The 21233-nt window shown below is 32.8% G+C and overlaps 1 protein-coding gene across 1 annotated transcript; it reads right to left on the bottom strand.

The window, feature by feature from the left end:
- Positions 1-4154: 4154 nt before the first annotated feature.
- Positions 4155-17229, bottom strand: LOC133327260 (ras-related protein Rap-2a). Its single transcript, XM_061535816.1, has 4 exons — positions 17081-17229; positions 7348-7485; positions 7152-7269; positions 4155-4329 (listed from the first exon to the last, which is right to left on the bottom strand). Exons 1-4 carry the CDS (start codon positions 17213-17215, stop codon positions 4172-4174), a joined length of 549 nt encoding a protein of 182 aa, XP_061391800.1. The 5' UTR covers positions 17216-17229; the 3' UTR covers positions 4155-4171.
- Between the last annotated feature and the right edge of the window lie 4004 nt (positions 17230-21233).

The following is a 21233-nucleotide window of genomic DNA, read 5'->3' as shown; positions in this document are numbered from 1 at the left end:
AAATGGAAATTAATACAACAAGAATTAAATAGAAATGCCCTTTTGTGTGTGTGTTAGTCAATATTTGTTAACTAGGTGGAGGAGAAGGAAAAAATATTAAACAACCAAAAACAGAATTGAAAATTAGTGATGTTTTTTTAATAATTTTTTGTATTCATTTATGCCCTAAAAAGTAGAGTCTAAGAGTCTTTCTAAATTTTAGCCACACTTAATTTAATTTAATTGTTTTTTTATTTCCTTAAGTTTCTTGTATAAATTAATTGCCTTGCTTATCGTTTCTTTTTTTTCTTTTCCTATTTCTTGCGAAAATACATTCTTGTAGGGTAGTGTAATTCGTTTTGTTTGAAAGTTTTTATTTTTGAAATGAAATTTTGTGTTTTTTTAATAACTGATCACTTTTTAAAAAAAAGTTAAAATCTGGTCGATGTGTTTGTATGTGTGTATCGTATGAGTTGTGTCTTTTTGTTTTCCTTTAAGAAAAACATAAAATCGAAATGCTTTATTAATAAGTTTTTTTTTCTTTTCTAAAAAAAAAAAAACAAACGCGTCAAAAATACATTCAGTGCGAGAGAGAGGAGAACATGTCCTGGAAAATTTGTTGTATATGAAAAACAATTGGTATTTATTTGAAGGAAGGAGGAAACATTATGAAGAACTAATGTGCCAATAATAATACACTCAAATAATAATTCATAATCCGTAAGGGAAGCTTTTGAATTTGAGTTTTCAAATTAAACATGCAAATTTATGGAACCGGAGGGAAGACTCTCTCTACTTAGCCATACACTCTGATTCATTCATGAAAATTGTCATACTGAAATAATGCAGCCAAGCCACTTGAAAATTTGAGATAATAAACAGAAGGTACAATACCATAAATAAACGAATAATTTAATAGCCAAAAAAATATTGGATTAAATTGCCTGTGGGGTTATCTAAATAATAGTTCAACATTAATTTAGATAAATTGTTAATTATCTAAATTAATATTTATATTGATTTGAATAAATTAAATTAATCTCACTTTAGACAAATTAATATTTATTTTAAATTTAGTTAAATTAAATTTATATAAATGAAATTTATATTAATTTAGATAAATTAATATTTATTTTATTTAAATAAATTAAATTAATCTTAATTTAGATAAATTCATATTTATATAAATTTATATTAATTAAAATTTGTATTAATTTAGATAAATTTATATAAATATTAATTTATATTTATATTAATTTATATTTATATTCATTTAGAATTATCTAAATTTAGATAATTAAATTTATCTATAATTTATATTAATTAAGAATTTTTAAAAATTTAGAATTTATCTAAATTTTGATATTAAATGTATGCAATTTATATTAAAAAATAATTATTTGAAATTGAAAATTTAATTAAAAATTGTAATTTATCTCTATTATTTAGATAACAATATTTTTAATTTTATCTACATTATTTAGATACAACATTTTATCTAAAAGAAAAAAATATAGAAAAAAATTGAAAACCAAGATTGTCGATACATTATTTAGATAAAATTTATCTAGAATATATATATAGAAAAAAAATCTAAATTATTTGAATAACATTTATCTTAATTATAGAATATTTTAAACATGACATTTCAATAATTTAGATAAATTGTATCTCAATATATATTTTTATATTTTTATTGAATTAATATTTTTATTCTAGAATATATTAAATTCTAGAATAAAATTATTATTATTTCAAATATCTAGAATATATAGATAGAACAAATATATAAATTATTTGGATAAAATTTATCTTTTTTAGATAAATTGTAACCAAACAATATTTTAATATATTTTTTTAATCCAAATATTTCAAATAAATTGTATCTAAATAATTTAGTCACAATCTAAATAAATATTGAAATATTTATTAGATTTATTATAATTTTAGATATAAATAAGATCAATTTCTATTTTTATAATTTAGTTCAAATTTTTAATTTTATCTAATTTTATTAAATAGAATTTTGTATCTAAATAATTTAGTTAAAATGTATCGAAATTAATCCCTTTAATTTTATCAAAATTACTTTTGTTTGTATCACAAAATCTACTTCGAATTTTCAAATTCGGGGGTTTCATGTCCGTCGTCAAAAAATATATTTCGTGTTTTTGAGAGCGTAGTGACAATATAAAGGTTTTATCTCAAGTTTGAAGGATACATTTTCCTTATCCAAAAAAAAAAAAAACTTCAGGGGATCTCCTCATTTTGAAATTATATTCTCTTAAAATTTTTTACAGGATGGGGAATTATTTTTCAAAATTATTTTCTTATTATTCTTTGGGATTTGTTTATTTATTTTGGATTTATTTTGTTGATTCGATATTTTTTCAAATTTATATTTTTTTAATAAAAAAAAAATAGTCCATATAAAGGTCATCCAGTAAGGCCAACTGATATCTACATTTTTTATCAAAACATATTGAATTCAGAAAAATAACCATAATGAGCTTTGAAAAAGGCATCGATGAAATTTTCAAGTTGTTTAAAAATTATCCAAAAATACATAAAATGTTTATCAAATGTGGTGGAAAATCAATTATTTATTAAAATAAAATCTGTGACAGAAAATGTAGATACAGGGTTGTATATTTCCCGAAATTGACCTAATATTTCGGCCAATGGTCTATATGAAGATTTTCGAAAAGTTGGAATAAGATGTGCATTATATCCTCCTCAAAGAAGGTTATTCCAATTCGTTGTTGTTGTTACAATTAAACAAAACCTTAGCGGAATAAAAAAGATTCCAGTACTTCATGGAAATTTTAAAATTTAAATTAATATCAAAAATAAAAATTATTGGTTTTAAATTGCGTGCGTCTGCAATATAGTCGAAAATGGCGAACAATTTCACCTATCCCTTCAAAGTCATTAAAGCGATTTTGACGGTAGCCGACATTTTTATTTGTTGGTATACAGGCTAACATACTTTTTTAAAGATTCAAGCATGCAGTTTAATATCTCAAAAAATTATTTTAAAATTCTTGGCACAATATCTCTTGCTTGCTTAATTATCTCAAGAAAACGAAATGTTCGTTTATAGGTTAATAATTTCCAGTTGCTTTTTTCATGAATGTGCATAACAGAGACAGCAGTGGAGCCGTCGTGGGAGATTGAGTGAATGAGTAAGAGTGTATTAATGGGAATGAGAGAGAGAGGAGTAAACAAATGAATGTTCGAAAAAAAATGGTTGATTTTTTTATTAAAAAATTAAAACAGGAAACACATTTGTTTGATTTCTTTTAAAGTGTTCAGAGTCTTGAATTTTTTGTTATTATTTTCTTCCATTACTTCTTATTAATATTTCTCATTTTTTAAAGGTAGGAGGGGCATGATGATGTTTAGAGGAAGGGTAGAGTTTTGGGTTTTTATTTTTTTTTATTTGCACTTAATACACTATACAAAATTGGCATACACAAAATATGTTTTGTTTGTTTTTTTTCTTTTTCTTCTTCGGATTTATCTTATTTTTTATGTTTGTTTTTATTGTTATTATTATTTTTTTGTTTTGTTTTTTACTACACAGTACTGATGAAAAAAAGCTCATCATCTTATTTGTTATATAATTGCCATCACTAAATATATTATATATGTATATATAAATATATATATTATTCATTATTATTAATAATAATAATGAAAAGTATTTTTTTGTTTTTATTTATTTTAAATTTTCTTTGCACGCATTTGTTTTCTTTTTTTCTTATCTTTTCATTTCATCTGCATATATATCAGTATCTCGTTATATGTATATAACGACAATTTGATCTTCGCATAATTAACATTAAGTTTTTTGTTTTTGTTTTCGGTATTACCATTTTAAGTGAATAGATGTGGGGGTGTGTGTGTGTGTGGGAGAAATGGGGGTGAAGAGTAGGATCCGGCTGGCTGGGAGACATCATGGGGGGAGGGTTGTATTAAATGTTTCTTGTTGTTGTTGCTGTTATAATTATTTTTGTTGCTGTTTTGTTTCTCTCTGTATGTATGGTTTTTTGTTTGTTTTGTTGTTGTTTTTGTTGTTTTGTGTGTTGTATTTATATTATAATAATATGTACGTAAGTGCATAATTGCTATAATAATAGTAGTAATTATAGTAATAATAATATTTATAATAATAATTAGCAGAATCCTTCTATAAAAGAGCACAACAACAATAACTTTTTTTCTGTCTTTTATCCTGGGTCATATTCATTTCACGGACTATTGTTGCAAATACTTCATTGACATTAATACGATCTTTAGCGGAGGCTTCTATGAAGGGGCATTCCCATAATTGGGCCAAAGCATCACCTAGAAGAGGGGAAAAAAAGAACAACAACAAAATTAAAACAAACATTTACAATATTTATAAAAAATAAGGAAATGATTAAAATACCCCACACCACTTTGGGTGTATGCAGCAGGAAGTGATCTGAGGATTTATTTATTTTATTTACTCAATACAAAGAATATATTTGACGTCCAAAAAAGCTTTGTTTTTTTAAGATGAAATAAAGTAGTGGGTTGTGTAAATTTTGGTTCATATCGGACATTCCATTCGCCTGCTATTGGATTTAAAAAATATTGAAAATTTTGGCCATTTTTGGGGGACGTACCAGAAGGGGTGAACCAATGGGTCCCATCTTTCTAATTGATCTAGGTTTGGTAAAGATAAAAAGCTGTGCAAAGTTTGTTTCAAATCGGACAATCCATTCCCCTGATATGGGATTTAAAAAATATTGAAAATTTCGACCATTTGTGGGGGAGGTACCGAAAGGAGTTGACCAATGGGTCCCATCTTCAGACTTGATCTAGCCTTATTTTGGATTTATAGGTTATGCAAAGTTTGGCTTCAATAGGACATTCCATTCGCCTGATATTGGATTGACTAATATTAAATATTTTTTACCATTTGTTGGGGAGGTACCAGATAGAGTGGACCAATGGGACCCATCTTCGGACTTGATCTAGTTTGTAGAAATATTATGCAAAGTTTGCAAAGTTATTGAATTTATAAATATTGAAAATTTTGACCATTTGAGGGGGAGGTACCGGAAGGAGTGGATTAATGGGTCCCATCTTTGGACTTGATCTAGACTTCTTAAAGGTAATTGGTTGTGCAAAGATTGACTCCAAACGAACATTCCATTCGCCTGATATTGGATTTAAAATTTTTTGAAAATTTTGACCATTTGTATCAAAGTGTATATATCCCTTTTCGGATAGACATAAGGATAATGGGTATAATTTCCTTCAGATATTTTCATCCATTGGATTCATAAATATTGAAAATGTTGGCCATTTGTGGGGAAGGTACCCAAAAGTAGTGAACCAATGGGTCCCATTTTTGGACTTATTCTAGGCTTTATAACGATAATATGTTGTGCAAAGTTTGGCTCCACTTTGCTATATAAAATTATTTTTTTTTTTTTCACAATTTTGAAGGTATTATAAGAGTGAACCCAAACCATATTAACTGTAAGTCAAAGTTTAGATATTTCTTATCCCCCCTAAAGAGTTATCATGCGCAAAATAGACATTTGTAAATCGGCTCCAAATTGTCTGAAACGGATTTGGTTCACATAAAAATTCTTATAAAAATATTATATAATTGATCATAAACCAAATAAAGAGTGTGTCCAAACAAATTTCACAACTAATGGTTTTGTTATATAAAATATCAAATTACGGCCAATTTTTTTAGAAAATTTCTGTTAAGAATCCATTCGAGAATTATTTGGGGTCCCACTTTGCTCTAGAAGCATTTTTAATGCTCTTCACGAGAATGCATTATTATAGAGTGAACCCAAACCAATTTAACACCTTTGATGGTGTATTTAAATCAGGTCTTTGTCCGATTTTTAGAATGGAAGGGTCATTTGGAATACTGGATTTTGTAACATTTTCAATGTTCTTCCGGAAAGTGCTTCAAAACCAATTTCTCCAACAATTAAGTCAATTATTATTACGATTCTCCGAACGGTTAGGTATTCCGAAAAAAAAATATTCATCAATCCTCTTTCCGAATATACCTATGAACAAGTTGTATAACTGATCAAAATCCTACGGGTCCAAACAAATTTCACAACCAATGGTTTGTTATATAAAATTTAAATCCTCTCATTATCTGACTTTTCAGAAGGGAAGGGTATTTCGGAAACCTTGGCTATCTATAAAAGCTTTTTTAATGCTCTAGAGTGAGCCCAAACCAATTTCAAACCTGGGATGTCCAGAATATATTTAAATCAGCCATTGACGGAATTTTTAGAATGGAAGAGTCATTTGAAATACATGGATGTTGTAATATTTTCGATATTCTTCCGAAAAGTGCCTACTTGAGGCGCCCAACCAATGTCTCATTAAATCTTCTCATTGTCTGACTTTTCAGAAGGGAAGGATCTTTTGGAAAATATGGGACTACATGTATTTTCAATGCTCTTTCGAAAATGCAGATGAAAACGTTGCATATATTCTTGGCCATAGCTCTACAGTGGGCCCAAAATCCATCCATTTAATCCAAGTCATTTTCAAAAAACGTACAATTATCTTTTCAGAATTTACAATAATAATCTGTGTCCAAACCACATTTTTTACTTTGGAGAGCCCCATGAATTTAATCCCTGGACCATAGTTTTACAGTGGGCCCAAACCAATATTTCACCTTGGATGTTGTTATTGAATTTATGTCAGTTATTTGTCAGATTCTCCAATATATAACACGTTCGGAAAATATGCTTCTAGAAGCAATGCTCAATGCTCTTTTCGAAAATGCACATGAAAAGGACGTATCCCTGGGTCATAATCATACAGTGGACCCAAACCAATCTCACCTCGAACCTTGTTTACGAATTTATGTCAGTTATTTGTCAGATTCTCCAATATTTTACAAGTTCGGAAAATATGCTTCTAGAAGCATTTTCAATCCTCTTCCCGAAAAAGTTGTATTCTTTATCACAGTCCTACAGTGAATTGTAATCCAAGACATTGTCGGATTTTCAGAAATCTTAACTCACTTCTAAATAATCATTAAGAAGAATTTTAAAAGTTTTCAAGTAGTAAAGAGGTGTCTTCTTCTGCATATGCTGTTACCCAAAGCGGTGAGGGTCATAAAATTAAAAAAAAAATTGCCATACCTTCGGCAGTTGATACTTCTCTTTGGCAATCTAAATCTAATTTATTAGCGACTAGCAATATGGGAGCTGGTTGGCTGCCTTTAACTCGTGTTATGACATTTTTCATGCTGGAAATATCCTGAAAACAAAAATGAACAAAAAGAAGTAATTACACAATTTGTATCTGCAGTAGATGTTTGACTTTGGCAAAACTTACCTGAAATGTTTGATGATTTGTTAGGGAATACATGACAATAAAACCATGACCATTTTTGATATATAAATCTCGCATTGAGGCAAATTGCTCTGTACCCGCTGTATCTAAGATCTCTAGAACGCATGGTGAGCTGTCAACCTAATAAAAATAAATAAAAAAGAGAACAAAATGAAATGAAATAAAGACGAAGATTAAATAAAAATAAACCGCATATGTTAGTGTATATATAACTACATGTGTGTACCTCTGTAGAGGTAATAATTTATAATTTGATTGTCGTAAATGTAATCATGGCTAAAATCAATGTTTTTTGTTGTTGTTATTATTATTTTTGTGTATGACTCACATATCAGAATACACAGCTAATTACAAAACATTGTTCTTGTTGTTGTTATTTTAATATGGAACAAAATTTTACCGCAAATGTGTGAAAGGGGTATTCTAAAATAAGATATTTTGTTGTTATTGTAAAAAATATTTCGTCGTATCTTTCTTTTTGTTTTAAAGGAAGTATTATTCTTTACTTATGAAGTAAGACTTTTGGGATTGTCAATAAAAGAACAAGGGTAATATTTAAAAAAATGACCTTTTGCAAAAATTGAATCTGATAATGCAGGCCACCAAGTACCTAAACGTTTTATCCTAGATTCGAAAAGCTAAAATGATGTAGTCTTAACACCACTGATGAGTCCACAAAAGTTTCAGTTTGGAGGGTCATATAAACAGTAAATCAGGCACTGAAGGATTCACGAAAGGGTATTAGATTTTCGGATAGGAGTCTACCGAAAAAATATTGATCTCGAGTCATTTAAAGTCTTTTTAAATCCTGGAAACGTCCTTCAGAAAATATGAAATTTAACTGAATATTAATAAATTTGGGTGAAAATGTATCCAAAAGTCGCCAAAAAACCGAATATTGGGGGTGTCGTTATTTGGGAGATACGCTGAAGCTTTTGTCAAATACTAAATTACAGCCAATTTGGTTGAAAGATATGTCCAAAGTCGCCAAAATGCCGAATATTGAGGCGAACCGTTATATGGAGGCTACCCTTAAACTTGCTTCAATATTAATAATTTTTTAGAACGGAGATATGCAACATAATGAGAACCCAAAATTACAAATTGCAGCAAATTTGGTTGAAAAGCGCGCTCAAGAACTATCCGAACGATATTGATTGAAAGGCCCCCACGGTAGTCCCTCCCAAAGAGGAAAAGACTGTGAGTGGCCCGATCACAAAGAGAAAGTTGGTGGCTGGGACGTCTGAGCCCTCAGTACCCCCATCCACAAAAACTGAGGGTAAGGGACTGTAGATGCCAGCCCGAAGTAGAACCCGTAAAAATGCCTTCAACAAAACTGATAAGGCACAACTCCCACTGTAAATTCACCAACTGCGAATTGTCGAAACCGATGAACCAAGCTTATTCGACCCTCTTTGGTAAGGTAGTAAACTGGCAGCCGTAGTGGTCCATGATATACCGAGTGGTATGGTTACCTCGGTGTGGATCCCACCATATTTTAAGGGACTGGATAATATACTGAAGTTGGTGGAAAAGCAGAACTACGGACTTCACATGAGGAAGTGTAGAATCCTCACCTCATTTGAAAGGAACGGCGGTCTTGCCGCATAAGTCGCTATCGATTCTGCTGGAGAACAGCATTTGAGGAGGAACAAGAGAGGATTGTTTATGGGATGGGAAAACTCCAATTCCGTTTCCCGCCAATAAAACCAAGAAAAGTGGCGCATTCTGCTCTTCTAAGAGAAGACTCGTCTTGGGTTCTGTTAGAAAACCTATTTGAATACTAGAAGATCCTTCTAGTATTCAAGGCGAATACCTTCTGCTCTGCTGGTAATTTGGGAGAAGACCTATTGGTCTTTAAAGAGATCAGACCTACTGATCTATAAATAAAAGACTAATAGGTCCTTCCAGTATTCTACGAGAAGGTCTATTTCGCTTTTATAGAGTAGACCCTTCTGGTGTTCTGGGAGAAGGCCTTCTAGGGGAAAATCCTTCTGGTATTCTAGGAGATGACCTTCTGCTCTTCTAGGAGAAGACCTTTCTGATCTGGCCTTCCAAAAAGGAGACCCTTCAGGTACTCTGAAAAAACTCGTTTGTTCTTCTTCCTATAAAAATAGCTATCCGGCCTTTGGGAGAAGACCTATTGGTCTTTAAAGAGATCAGACCTACTGATCTATAAATAAAAGACTTATAGGTCATCCTTCCAGTATTCTACGAGAAGGTCTATTTCGTGTTTGTAGAGTAGATCCTTCTGGTGTTCTGGGAGAAGGCTTTCTAGGGGAAGATCCTTCTGGCATTCTAGGAGATGACCTTCTGCTCTTCTAGGAGATGACCCTTCTGATCTGGCCTTCCAAAAAGGAGACCCTTCAGATACTCTGAAAAAAAACTCGTTTGTTCTTCTTCCTATAAAAATATCTATCCGGCCTTCTATAGGCAAAACCCTATGGGTCTATTTGAAGAAAATCCTTTTGATCTCCTATTCGAAGTTTGGTCTTCAATAACCAGTTCTACCTCTGGGAGTAGACAAAAAGTAGGAGAAAAGATTCTCCTACTTTTTGTTCCTAGAAACGAGAATTCTTCCAGTCTTAAAAACTAAATACCTTCCGGTCTCCTAAAAAAAAGAACTGGTCTTCTGTGAAAAGACCTTTCGGGGTCTTCCCTGTGAGAAAACACTTATGGTTTATTAAAAGGAAACCTTCATGTCTTTTAAAAAAGGATTCACCTGATATTTTTTGGAGCTACCTTCTGGTCTTCCAAAAGAACACCCTTTAGATACTCTAAAAAAAAACCTGGCTTGTTCTTCTACCTATAAGAGTAACTATCTGGCCTTTTATAGGCAAAACCCTATGGGTCTATTAGAAGAAAATCCTTTTGGTCTCACATTCGAAATCATTCTAGTTTGATCTTCCATGACCAGGCCTACCTCTGGTTTTCTAAAAGGAGAACCTTCATGTGTTTTTGAAAAAAGGATTCATCTGATATTGGAGAAACGATCATGGCTTCTAAAAGAAGATCCTTTAGATAGACTTAAAGAAACCTCATATGGTCTTCTAAATGAAGACCCTTCAGATACTCGAAAAGAAACCCCTTCTGTTCTTCCAAAATAAGACTCATTCGGTATCCAATAAGAAGACTTATCCGGCCTTCTGCAGGAAACCCCTTCTGGACTTTGTTCGGTCTTCCATGACTAGTTTGGTGTTTCGTGACCTTTTCCCACCTCTGAAGTTCTGGCCTCCTAGTTGAGAGTTCTATGAGAAGAATTCAACCCTTTTCATTGCCTTTCCTTTTCCAAATTCCGACTTTATTATTGAATTTTCCAAAAAAACCTTCTTTGTCTCTCTTATTATTTTCAGATAAACTGATTGGTGTCCATTTGGTACACATGGTGTTAACCGAACCGGCTTTCTAATCTGTAACTATATGTGAGAGAAGACACTTTTGGTTTATTAAAAGGGAAACCTTCATGTCTTTTAAAAAAAGGATTCACTTGATATTTTTTGGAGCTACGATCTGGCCTTCTAAAAGAAGACCTTTCAGATACTCTAAAAGAAACCTCGTTTGTTCTTCTACCTATAAGAGTACCTATCTGGACACTATGGGTCTACTATTAGAAGAAAATCCTTTTGGTCTCATATTCGAAATCATTCTAGTTTGATCTTTCATTTTAATTTCATGTTTTTTTTTCGTTTGTTGAATACCAAAATAACACCTCTGTCTGATCGACCTTCTGCCAAATTGCAATTTTGTCTTTTTGTCAATTTTGACTTCAACCCCTGAAAACTATTTTTTTTTTTCAAAAATTTACTTGACCATTTCTGCAAGGCACATGCACAAAGGCAGCAGCATTTAGATCAATTAAATCTAGCCGTATAATGATAATCAAGTAAAATATTCTACCTACCTACCCAGCAACCTCTATATCTCTAGCTTTGGGTATTATTACAAACAACGCGAACACACTCACACACACATTGTCACATATTGCATTTTTAAAATGTGTGGATGTTTTTTTGTTTGTTTGTTTCTCGCTTTTATCTACTAAAAACCCAAAACACAACAATAACAACAACCACATCAAGAGATTAATAACATTATGATGATTGATCTGATCTGAGATCTGGGCACATGGAAATTCTTATATCATTTTTGTGTGTGTGTGAAAAATAAATACGGGTATTGGATGGATGGACATCGTCATCATGATGGTTTTGGGTAAAAAGGATTTTCGATTTCGTAATGGACAATAAAATGTTGTGGTCGGTCGTGGTAGCCGTAGCCTGGACTACAACTGGCCCAACTACGTCACAACATTTGTTAATATTCAAACATTTAAAAAATATTGTTTACATAATTCCAATATGAATGAATTCTACTGCTGTTGTTGTTGTTTTAAATGCGATATTGGTTTGATATTTTCAGTGTCGTTGTCGTCGTCATATGCCTGTCTGTCTGTCTTCTGTCTATACGTACAACACACAAGACACAGAAATAATGTCGGACAACAAAATCCAACTTTACTTATTACGTACGGACGTACGTACGTACATACATATATGTATGTAGGTTTCTGCGGTGTGGTGTGTGCATATACATTAAAATAGTACTTATCACTAAAAAATACATATTTTCTTTTTCTTGGTTTTTGTTTTAGTATTTATAAAAAAATGACTATAAAACTATAGTTGTCGTCAGACTCTAGATAACAGAATGCTAGCTACAATATCGGTGTTGAATTTTTTTGTTATTTTGTATTCACTCGGTCTCTCGCACCATTTGCTTGATGGGTGTGTGTGAGAGTGATCACACAAATATAATTTAATAAAAAAACAATTTTTCTTAAAATGAAAAATATATATTTTGTCATTTATTTTGCTAAAAATAGTATCAAGGAATTTTTTTTCAAATGTGATAAACATTTAGAAGAAGAAACCATCCCAATTTTTATTCCGGAAGGATAGAAAACCAAACAAATGACGCCCGCCCAACCCACGCATTTTTTTTATCAGTCATTGAAAAAAATTAAACAACAGATACTAGATAAGCACAAATCATATAACAATGTCACCATAATAAAAAGAAGAAAATAATAAAATATAAAAAACAACTGCATCAACCTTAAGATTGTTTACTTTAAGAGAGAGTGAGAGAGAGAAAAATATTATTTTCATTTAATATCTGGCTTGTGAAAATCTTGTTGTTTAAAAATCAAAAAATGGATAATAAGGGATTTGTAATCAAATTGCTAACCTCATTTGAAACTATGTATATTGTATCGAATACTATATATTTTTCCAACCAGATTTTCTTTCCTACTTTGAAAAACAATTTCCCCAAAATCTCAAAACTCCTATTACATATAGCGAAAATTTATGGTAATGTTATATGAGATGTATACCTAGGTTAGGTTAGGTTTGGGGATGTGCAGTCACTTATATGGCTGCAGCATTCTGAGACCGTTAGTTAGAGAAGAAAGGAGATAAGGACAGATCTATAGGGGAGAGAAGATTGGGAAAATAAAGAGAGCTGAGAAGTTTACAGAATGATATAAAAAAGCTAAGAATGGAATAAAGTCGATGGCTATAGAAATCAGACAGAAGATATATTACGTGTCAAAGTTGCACTTTCCCAACCACTTTGGGTTTATAATTATGCTGTAGATTAGAGCAGGTTCCGTTGTTGAGAAGAAGCTAAGACTCGGTAGAAAATGAGCACCCACTAGTCTGTGCCGCATGTAAGCCAGGGCTGGACAGTGACTCAGAAGATGCTCAATTGTCTCCGTCTCCTCCTCGTCAACGCAGAGTCTACAGTAATCAATTGCATCAAGATCCCATTTACTAGTAAAAACCCTGATATAGCAGTGACCAGTAATGATTCCCGTCATTACTCTTATTTCAGCTTTGCTGAGGTTCAACAGTGAGTGCGTTCTTTTTGTAGACAGAGTCGGCCAAATGGATCTTGATACTTTGCACCTAGGTTCGTTGTGACAAAGTTCATAGGCTCTTCCGTCGAAGAACGCCTCAAAGTTACGGTAAAGATGATAATTGAGTCATCATTTTCTAGATCTGTGGATTGAGATCCTCGTCTAGGTCTACACTTAATGATGGACCTAATATTTATAATTTTTGATTCTTGTTGTTGTAGCAGCTTGTACTGCTGTGTATTTCTCCTTAATCTGGTTCTCCTTCTAACCCCAAATTCAAAAAGGCTGCGACCTGTATTGGTTGTGTCCGCAATGAAATTGGGGTTAGATGAGTGGATTTGGCTGGGCAATTGAATAGGTGTAGCGTGTCATGTGGACCAATACCACATGCCGGGCAGATATTATTGAACTCTCCATCAATTCGTGCCCAATCTACATCATCCAAATCTGTATTCTGCCAAGACCACTCTGGTTTGTCGAGTAGCAGCAGGTACCCTTCTGCATTTATCGCAGGCGGGTAATCAGCGGGTGCCTACAATGTTGTTGTTAAAGCTACTTAATTGCTTTTACACAATGGGCTGATGGGACAGACGTTGACCAAGTAAGGCTGTGGTCATTTTGGATCATTGACCCCTATGTAGATCCATCTCAAATCTATGGATATAAAAGAGTCTACAGTAAGGGCCATGTTACTGCAGAATTAGGTCTCTCGCTTCTAAATGCAATGTTAATGGATTTGCTGTTTTTGTGAGGATCAAGAAGATTTCGGAACCATCGAAAATCTACTCATGAGATAAAGGTACATCAAAGCCAGGAAACCTGGATGCAAAACCATAGAATCCATTTGGAAAAGTTCACTTTAGAATACTCTCATTTAGGTCTCTAAATTCAAAATATCATTTTATGTGAGGATTATGATGAATTAGAAACGATCAAATACTTGGCAGCTTCTTCCGTTTGAGAAATATGGAAATATACGCAACCAAATTAAGATCCACCCTTTTCATCACATGCACGGCAGAAATTAAGCTCTCTCTGAACATAATGGTCGAGGGAGAACCACAAAATACCCCAAGCCACACTTTTCACCATATACACGGCTGAAATTAAGTTCTCTCTCTGAACATAATCATCGAGGGAGAACTGATTCCGACCACAAAATACCCCAAAATACTGGGTGTAACTTTCGAGTAGCCTGGCAAGCCATAGCTTTATGCGTTAAGCTGAGAAGCAGGAACAATGTCCTCATCAAGTCACTAATCCCTGCCATAGGCTTATGGATAAAACCCCCAACCCACGTACATCAGGTGAGATCTTCATGATCTAGAGAGAGACGTCCAAATGTACAAGCGTGAACCTTTCGATTAACAAGCCTATCAAGCTGGTCTGAATGGCATTCGCACAAACGCAGTCGCATAGGCAGTAAAACAATATTGTATGGATACCATAATCGGAGGCCACCTCCCATCCATCGTAGCAGAGGCGAAGCAGCTGCACCGAAAAACACGAATAGTCTTAGCTCAACTTAGACGACGATAATGCAACTGCCTCAGTCCCTATTGGACAAGACTAGACGGATCAATGCCTAACACATGTCCTGCATGTGGACTAGGACACATTGCACCTCTTCAACTGCCCAGTTAAGCCGACTCATCTATCGCCAAATTCCCTATGGACACAACCCATTTAAGTTGAAACACTTTTGAATTTGGATATATAGGAACCAGACAATTCATAATCAATTATATGTATTTTATTGTTACAACAACATCAAATTTGGAACTTGTACTGTCCTATTTTAAAAGCTTCTGGAAAGGTGGATTTAAGAAACTTGAATGAAAAACCATCGAGTCCATTTGGAGAAGTTTTCTGCGGTATACTGACATTTTCTAGAAGGGCGTATCCACCCCGGGACGCTAGGATCTAGATGGAGAGATGTAAAGGTACAAGCGGTACATCTATACCAAGAGACCTATGTAATAGTTCTGATTAACATTCATAGAGATAGGCATTCACCTAAACACTAGAACACTGCCGTCCAAATGAATGCTAAGGGCCCTTATTACAAAAATATAATATTTTATTCTTGCGGAAATTCATACTTTCCGAGATATGATCCCCCAAACATTCACTGAGATCCTTGTCTTTCCAAAGCCTTATAAAATACACTAAGGACTTCTTCCATATATCAGGAAATATAATTTCCACAAAAAAAATTCGTTATAATTGGGGGCCCTAGACATGGTTATGGTAAAGACGCCTGACCGTTTTTTAGCTTGACGCAAACCGCTCTCCGGATGAGATCAAATCAAAAGTCATAACTAAAAAAGTATATCTTTGTGATTAGGGTCCGTGATGAAATCCGTGATCAGGATTTTTAACTTGACGTAAGCCATTTTCTCCAGATAAAATCAAATCAAAAGTCATAACCTTCCAAAACAAAAATGTCTCCTGTCTAAGCTATAACACCTAAATTCACCCCTGGTTTCTTCTTTCCTCGGCTCTCATTTTATATAGGGTAAGTGCACCAATAGTCGGCACTTTAAGAATTTTCGCTTTTTAAACGTTTCACGATTCCAAGTGCATATTTTCCACGGTATTGTATTTAGGTTCATCTGTTTCGAAATTTTGTTTACTTCCCGATGGAATACAAATTTGTTTAATTATCTTGTATTAAAGTACATTAAATTAATAATAATCTAAAATAGTGCCTTTGTGCCAATAGTCGGCACGTTTTTCCAATTGTCGGCATGTTATGTACCAATAGTCGGCTTGTCACATTTTAGTTAAACAAAAATTATATTTTTAATTGATTTTTCTGCTATTTGCAATAATAAATTATTACTATGGGATGTTTCCATCAGTGTTGTATTGAAATAGTTATATAAAATATTATTATTTATTAAAATCTTAGAATTATAAAACATGATGCCGACATTGGGAACCTGCTATCCAATTCTCGGCATGGCTAAATAAGGCATTTCAGAGGTTAAAAGTATTTGAGATTAAAATCGTGTCTTCTATTATATAAAACACTCAAAACTAATTTTTCATAAGTTAATCGTTATTTAGAGGACTTATTTAACATTTTTTCCCATTTGAGCCAAAATGATCGAAAAGATGCTTATTATTCACCCATATGCCGACTATAGGAAAACCTTAAATTTTTTTGTTCCTAAGGTCGGCATCGATAAAAATATCATTATTAGAAATATTTTTTAATGATTTTAAATTCTAAAGTATTCTCCTCTATGCTCTTTACAATTATGAAGAAGATCCTTGTGAAAAAATATAATTTTAATATAGTTACGAGTCTTTTGAAATCGTCATGCCCACTATTTTTTTTCTTAAGAAACATGAATAATCGCTAGTGTTGACAAACCTCATTGACCAAATGCCAATTTTTGACTGAATAAATGAACTTAGCTCGATTAAATTTTATACAGAGATAGATTGCAGTGTCTTTGAAGATTATTCAAGGTATTTTTCATATTTAGTTATAGGATTTTGTAGTTATTTGAAGTTATATAAAACAGATGCCGACTATTGGTACATGCCGGAATTAGGTGCGTTTACCCTACATAGGATGACCATAAAGGACCAAATGTTTCCGATCTTATAAATTTAATTTTTTCAGGATACAAATGGCTACCTATTTCTAGTATAATTTTTGTTTTTGGTATCCCCCTTTTGTTGCATCTCCCACAAAATATTTGCAAAAATAAAAAAGAATACAAAATTAAATATAAACTTATAAGGAGTTAGTCGATACTTCAATGCAATCAAAATACATACCTCAATTTCTTTGCGATAGAAATCCTCTATTGTGGGATCATATTTTTCTATAAAACAACCGGAAACAAACTGCACTGTTAAGGCTGATTTACCAACACCTCCAGACCCCAGAACGACAACTTTAAATTCACGCATATTTGCCAATAATAATTATAAATGCTGTTGGTGTTTTTTTTTTTTCTTGTTGTTGCTGTTGTTGTTATTTTTTGCTACTGCGGCGACAACTGCGACGCTGCCCCTTTACAAAGCACTACTAGGTGAGGCGGCGACGACAACGACGACGAGGATTTTAATGATAATTATCAATGATGCTGATGAAGTTCTCCTGACTGACTGGTGTGGCTGTTCTTAGTGTTGTTCGGGTTGTTGATGTTGTTGTTGTTATTATGATGATTATTGGTAGTAGCAATAGTTTGTTCTGGCTATCTGGTGGTGACAATAATAATGACTACAGAAACGAAGATAATGATGTTGACGGTGGTGACAGAGGTGGTGATGGTGGTGGGACATCAACTACTGGATGCTAAAATGTGTTTTAATTTTTTTTTTTTTTGCTTTTTTCGCTTTGCTAAATCTGTTTAGCCGTTTGTTTTATTACAACAAAAATCTCTCCGCAGCAGCACACTTCATATATATAAAACAAAAAATTATTCACCCAACAAAATAAATCAAAGCGAACCACAGCAAAATAAATACAATCAAGACCACGACTCATTCACATTCACTCAATCACTCATTGACTGACTCGTCGTTGTCGTTTGCTTCGTTCACTGGAGTAGAGTATATATTGTGTATTTTTTGATTTAAAATAATAATTTATTTGATTTTAAACTTTACTGTGTGTAATTTCTTCTTTTTTTAGTTATTGATGGGGTTTTTTCTCCTTCCGTTTCGTTTTTCTTTTCTTTCTTTATGTGATTTTTTTTTTGCTTGTCTTGTGCCGTCGTTCGTTCTTTCTTTCTTGCCGTGCAATTGTGTGTAGAGTTGTTTTTTTTTTTAATGAAGTAAAAAAAATCGTCGTAAGTAATTCGTAATTGCAGTAGTATTAGTGTGGGATGGAGTTACCCCGTTCGTTCGTTCTGCTGCTTCCGAGATGTATACGCGAGATAATGAGACACCAAATAAAAGCAAAGAAACGAAAGAAAAAAACACCTGTGTATATATTTTCTATGGAAATTCACTGATATTTTGTCACCACGATTGACATTTTCATTGAATTTTGCGAACTTTTCGTCGTTTAGACACTTTTTAACGGGGGGTTCTCACCAGGGATTGCCCTTAATAAACACACACAAAATTCGAGCTATTACAACTTCTTTGTCCAATTTCATAAAATAAATCTACAGATTTTTTTGGTTACCGCGTGTTGCCGTATTGCTGAACTCTCCACAGAGACACACACCACAATGGGGAATGGCAACGTTTTGGCACACACACACACTGTACGATAAATCGTATGCATGTGTTGAGTAACTCTTTATGAAGGACGTGTGGCAAATGGCATTTGTTTATAGTTTCATTACATTTTTAATGAAAAAATTAGTAAAACAATACTTGTTTGTGACATTATATACGATTTTCAAATAGGAGGTGTTATTTTACTACATTTTAAGAAAAAATGATCGTATGATTACTTTATAATAAAGAGAGATTTATGTCATCATTGATTAAACAAGTTTCTTTGTACCATGGTACATTAGGTGTGTCTGGTTACTTTTCCCAGTAAGATTTACTCAGCAAGTTCTAGTTCAGAGAGAAAGCCGTTTTTACTCTCTTTTGCGATAATACTGAAAAAAGTAAACAGACAACATTTAGTAAGATTTAGCAAATGATTCAAGAAAACATTTTATTTGCTCCAAAATAAACAACAAACAAAGGACGAACACAATTATTTGTATTGCATTTAATATTAAAAATAAAATGAACAATAAAAGAAAAAATGATTTGGTATGTTCCCCGGGAACATTTAAGCTTCCTGCATCAATACATTGCCCTCTTTCTGGAACTTGCCTAAAAATATAAATAACTAGTTTCTAATTTAATGAAACTTTGCATTACTTACAATTTTTTCCATTTTGTGAATCCTCGTACACATTTTCCCCTTCATTGCTAAATTGATTATCTATAGAAAGATGTTATTAAATTAAGTTATAAAAAAAACCTAAATTAATTTTTCCTAAATAGCAAGTGCTCCGAATGCAGCTCAAAGACCATACCACGATGTATATAACCCTGTAATGTAGCATGCATGGCACAATAAATAGGTAGTCCACTTAGCCCAGCTGATGACTCGATTAACTGTCAAAATGTGTAATTTCTACTTTAAAGCGATGTTGCTAACCATGTGAAATATTATATGGAAAAAATTGACAGATTGTCGAGACCATGGTATATTTAATAAGGTAGCCGCATCGGCCCAGCTGTTGGTGCAAATAAATGTCAAAAATGTTGTTGTAATGCCGAAGCAAACAATTAAAAACAAAATTATAAATGAAAATCTCCGAATTTCGAAGAGCTTGTTTGGCAATACTTTTATTATTATTTTCTACAAGAATTTGTCTAAAAAAATCTTGCGAATCTGTTTGTTTTGGTAAAATATTTTTGACATATCAAAATACAACAACCAATGTTTGTTGTAGAAATTCGCCGATGCGGCTACCTTGTATATCTACCTTGGTCGAGACAATAACAAAGGTTTTTGTTTTGATACATCATCTTATTATTGCATCGTGGAAGCATGTTTACAATGCATGTTTAATATGATCAACCTGGATTCGAAAAATAAACATCCTTTATTCAGAAATTTAATATCAAAAACATGTGCTTACACAAAAAAAGCCAACTTGAAAATCAGCTGTAAAATGCCATCTAAAATGGCATTCCTATTTCAGTAATAATTTGTCGCAAAAATTAACTTGTCATCATCTATTTGACGTTTATTTCTATGTAATACATGTCAAAATTCATACAAATTCTCTAACTTCTCTTAATGTTGTTTCTTTTTCTAATTTTGATGCTATTTTCCTCAAAAGCAATTGGTCTGTTCCCGTACTGCAAGAATCTACTACTTTTTACTCCGATAACACTTTTTTCCTTTACGATATCGAAGAAAATAGTAAAATCGAGTAGATTATTGCAGTACGGGAACAGACCAATTATGTCAAGTTGTTATGCCATGTTCTGACGGGCATTCGAACAACGTAGTTCGCTCTCAGAATTACGTACATGAATTAACCCGTTCATACAACACTATTCCTAATTCATGTCATCAGAGTTTTTTATTTCAAACTTTTTGTTTCTTGTTTTACGCCAAAATTCTAACATATTGTTACGTTCTTGGACTTCACTTATTCCCGTGTAGACGTTGTTTTATTTCCCGATACAGTTCGTACCAAATAAAACGCGGGTTCGTTCAGATTACGATTATTACAATGACTTTATTCACACAACTTTACTTTGCACTTTACTTTACACGACGGTTTCAATTCGCGATCTGATTCACAACTGACTCACTGCCTTTCCATTCCCTCTATTTATATGAGCCCTGCCTGTCGCTACAGAAGTTTCTAGACGATCTGGTAACACCTAGATCACGAACAATCTACCAATGCAACAAACACATTGAGTAACAATAACAACAACAAACTTACTGAGTGAACAATAACAACAACAAACTTGAGTAAACAAACTTACAATAACAACAACACATATACAGGCGAGGGAATAACAAAGAAAGAGGAATAACAACAACACATATACAGGCGAGGGAATAACAAAGAAAGAGGAATAACGTTTAACAAGAATTGTACGACAATAACAAAATAGAAAATGAAAGAGGAAATGGAAGGATGTAGAAAAATCTATACAGTGGTTGTTGTTGTGAAGTTATTCAAATAAACTGCGTAGTAGAAATTTACGTTACAATTCAAATTCTTAAATTAACGGAATTCATCTAAATTAACTTAAATCTAAAGTTATATTCGTAACATTGCCCCCCGCTTAAGCCTGTTCGTCCCGAATAGGCACAGTTCCCGTTCCGTAGGGGGTCAGCCGCTCCAAATGTACAACTTTCATCTTCGACCTGGGACTGTCGCTCCTCTGGATGCGATAAACGACGTCATTTATTCTCGTGACAATCTTGTAGGGTCCTTCC

Source organism: Musca vetustissima, unplaced genomic scaffold, assembly GCF_032173495.1.
Source record: "Musca vetustissima isolate MV318-11 ecotype Yass unplaced genomic scaffold, APGP_CSIRO_Mvet_v1 utg28967, whole genome shotgun sequence".
NCBI classification, from domain to species: domain Eukaryota; kingdom Metazoa; phylum Arthropoda; class Insecta; order Diptera; family Muscidae; genus Musca; species Musca vetustissima.
The sequence above is the reverse complement of the archived record's forward strand: the minus strand, read 5'-3'. Positions and strand labels throughout refer to the sequence as shown.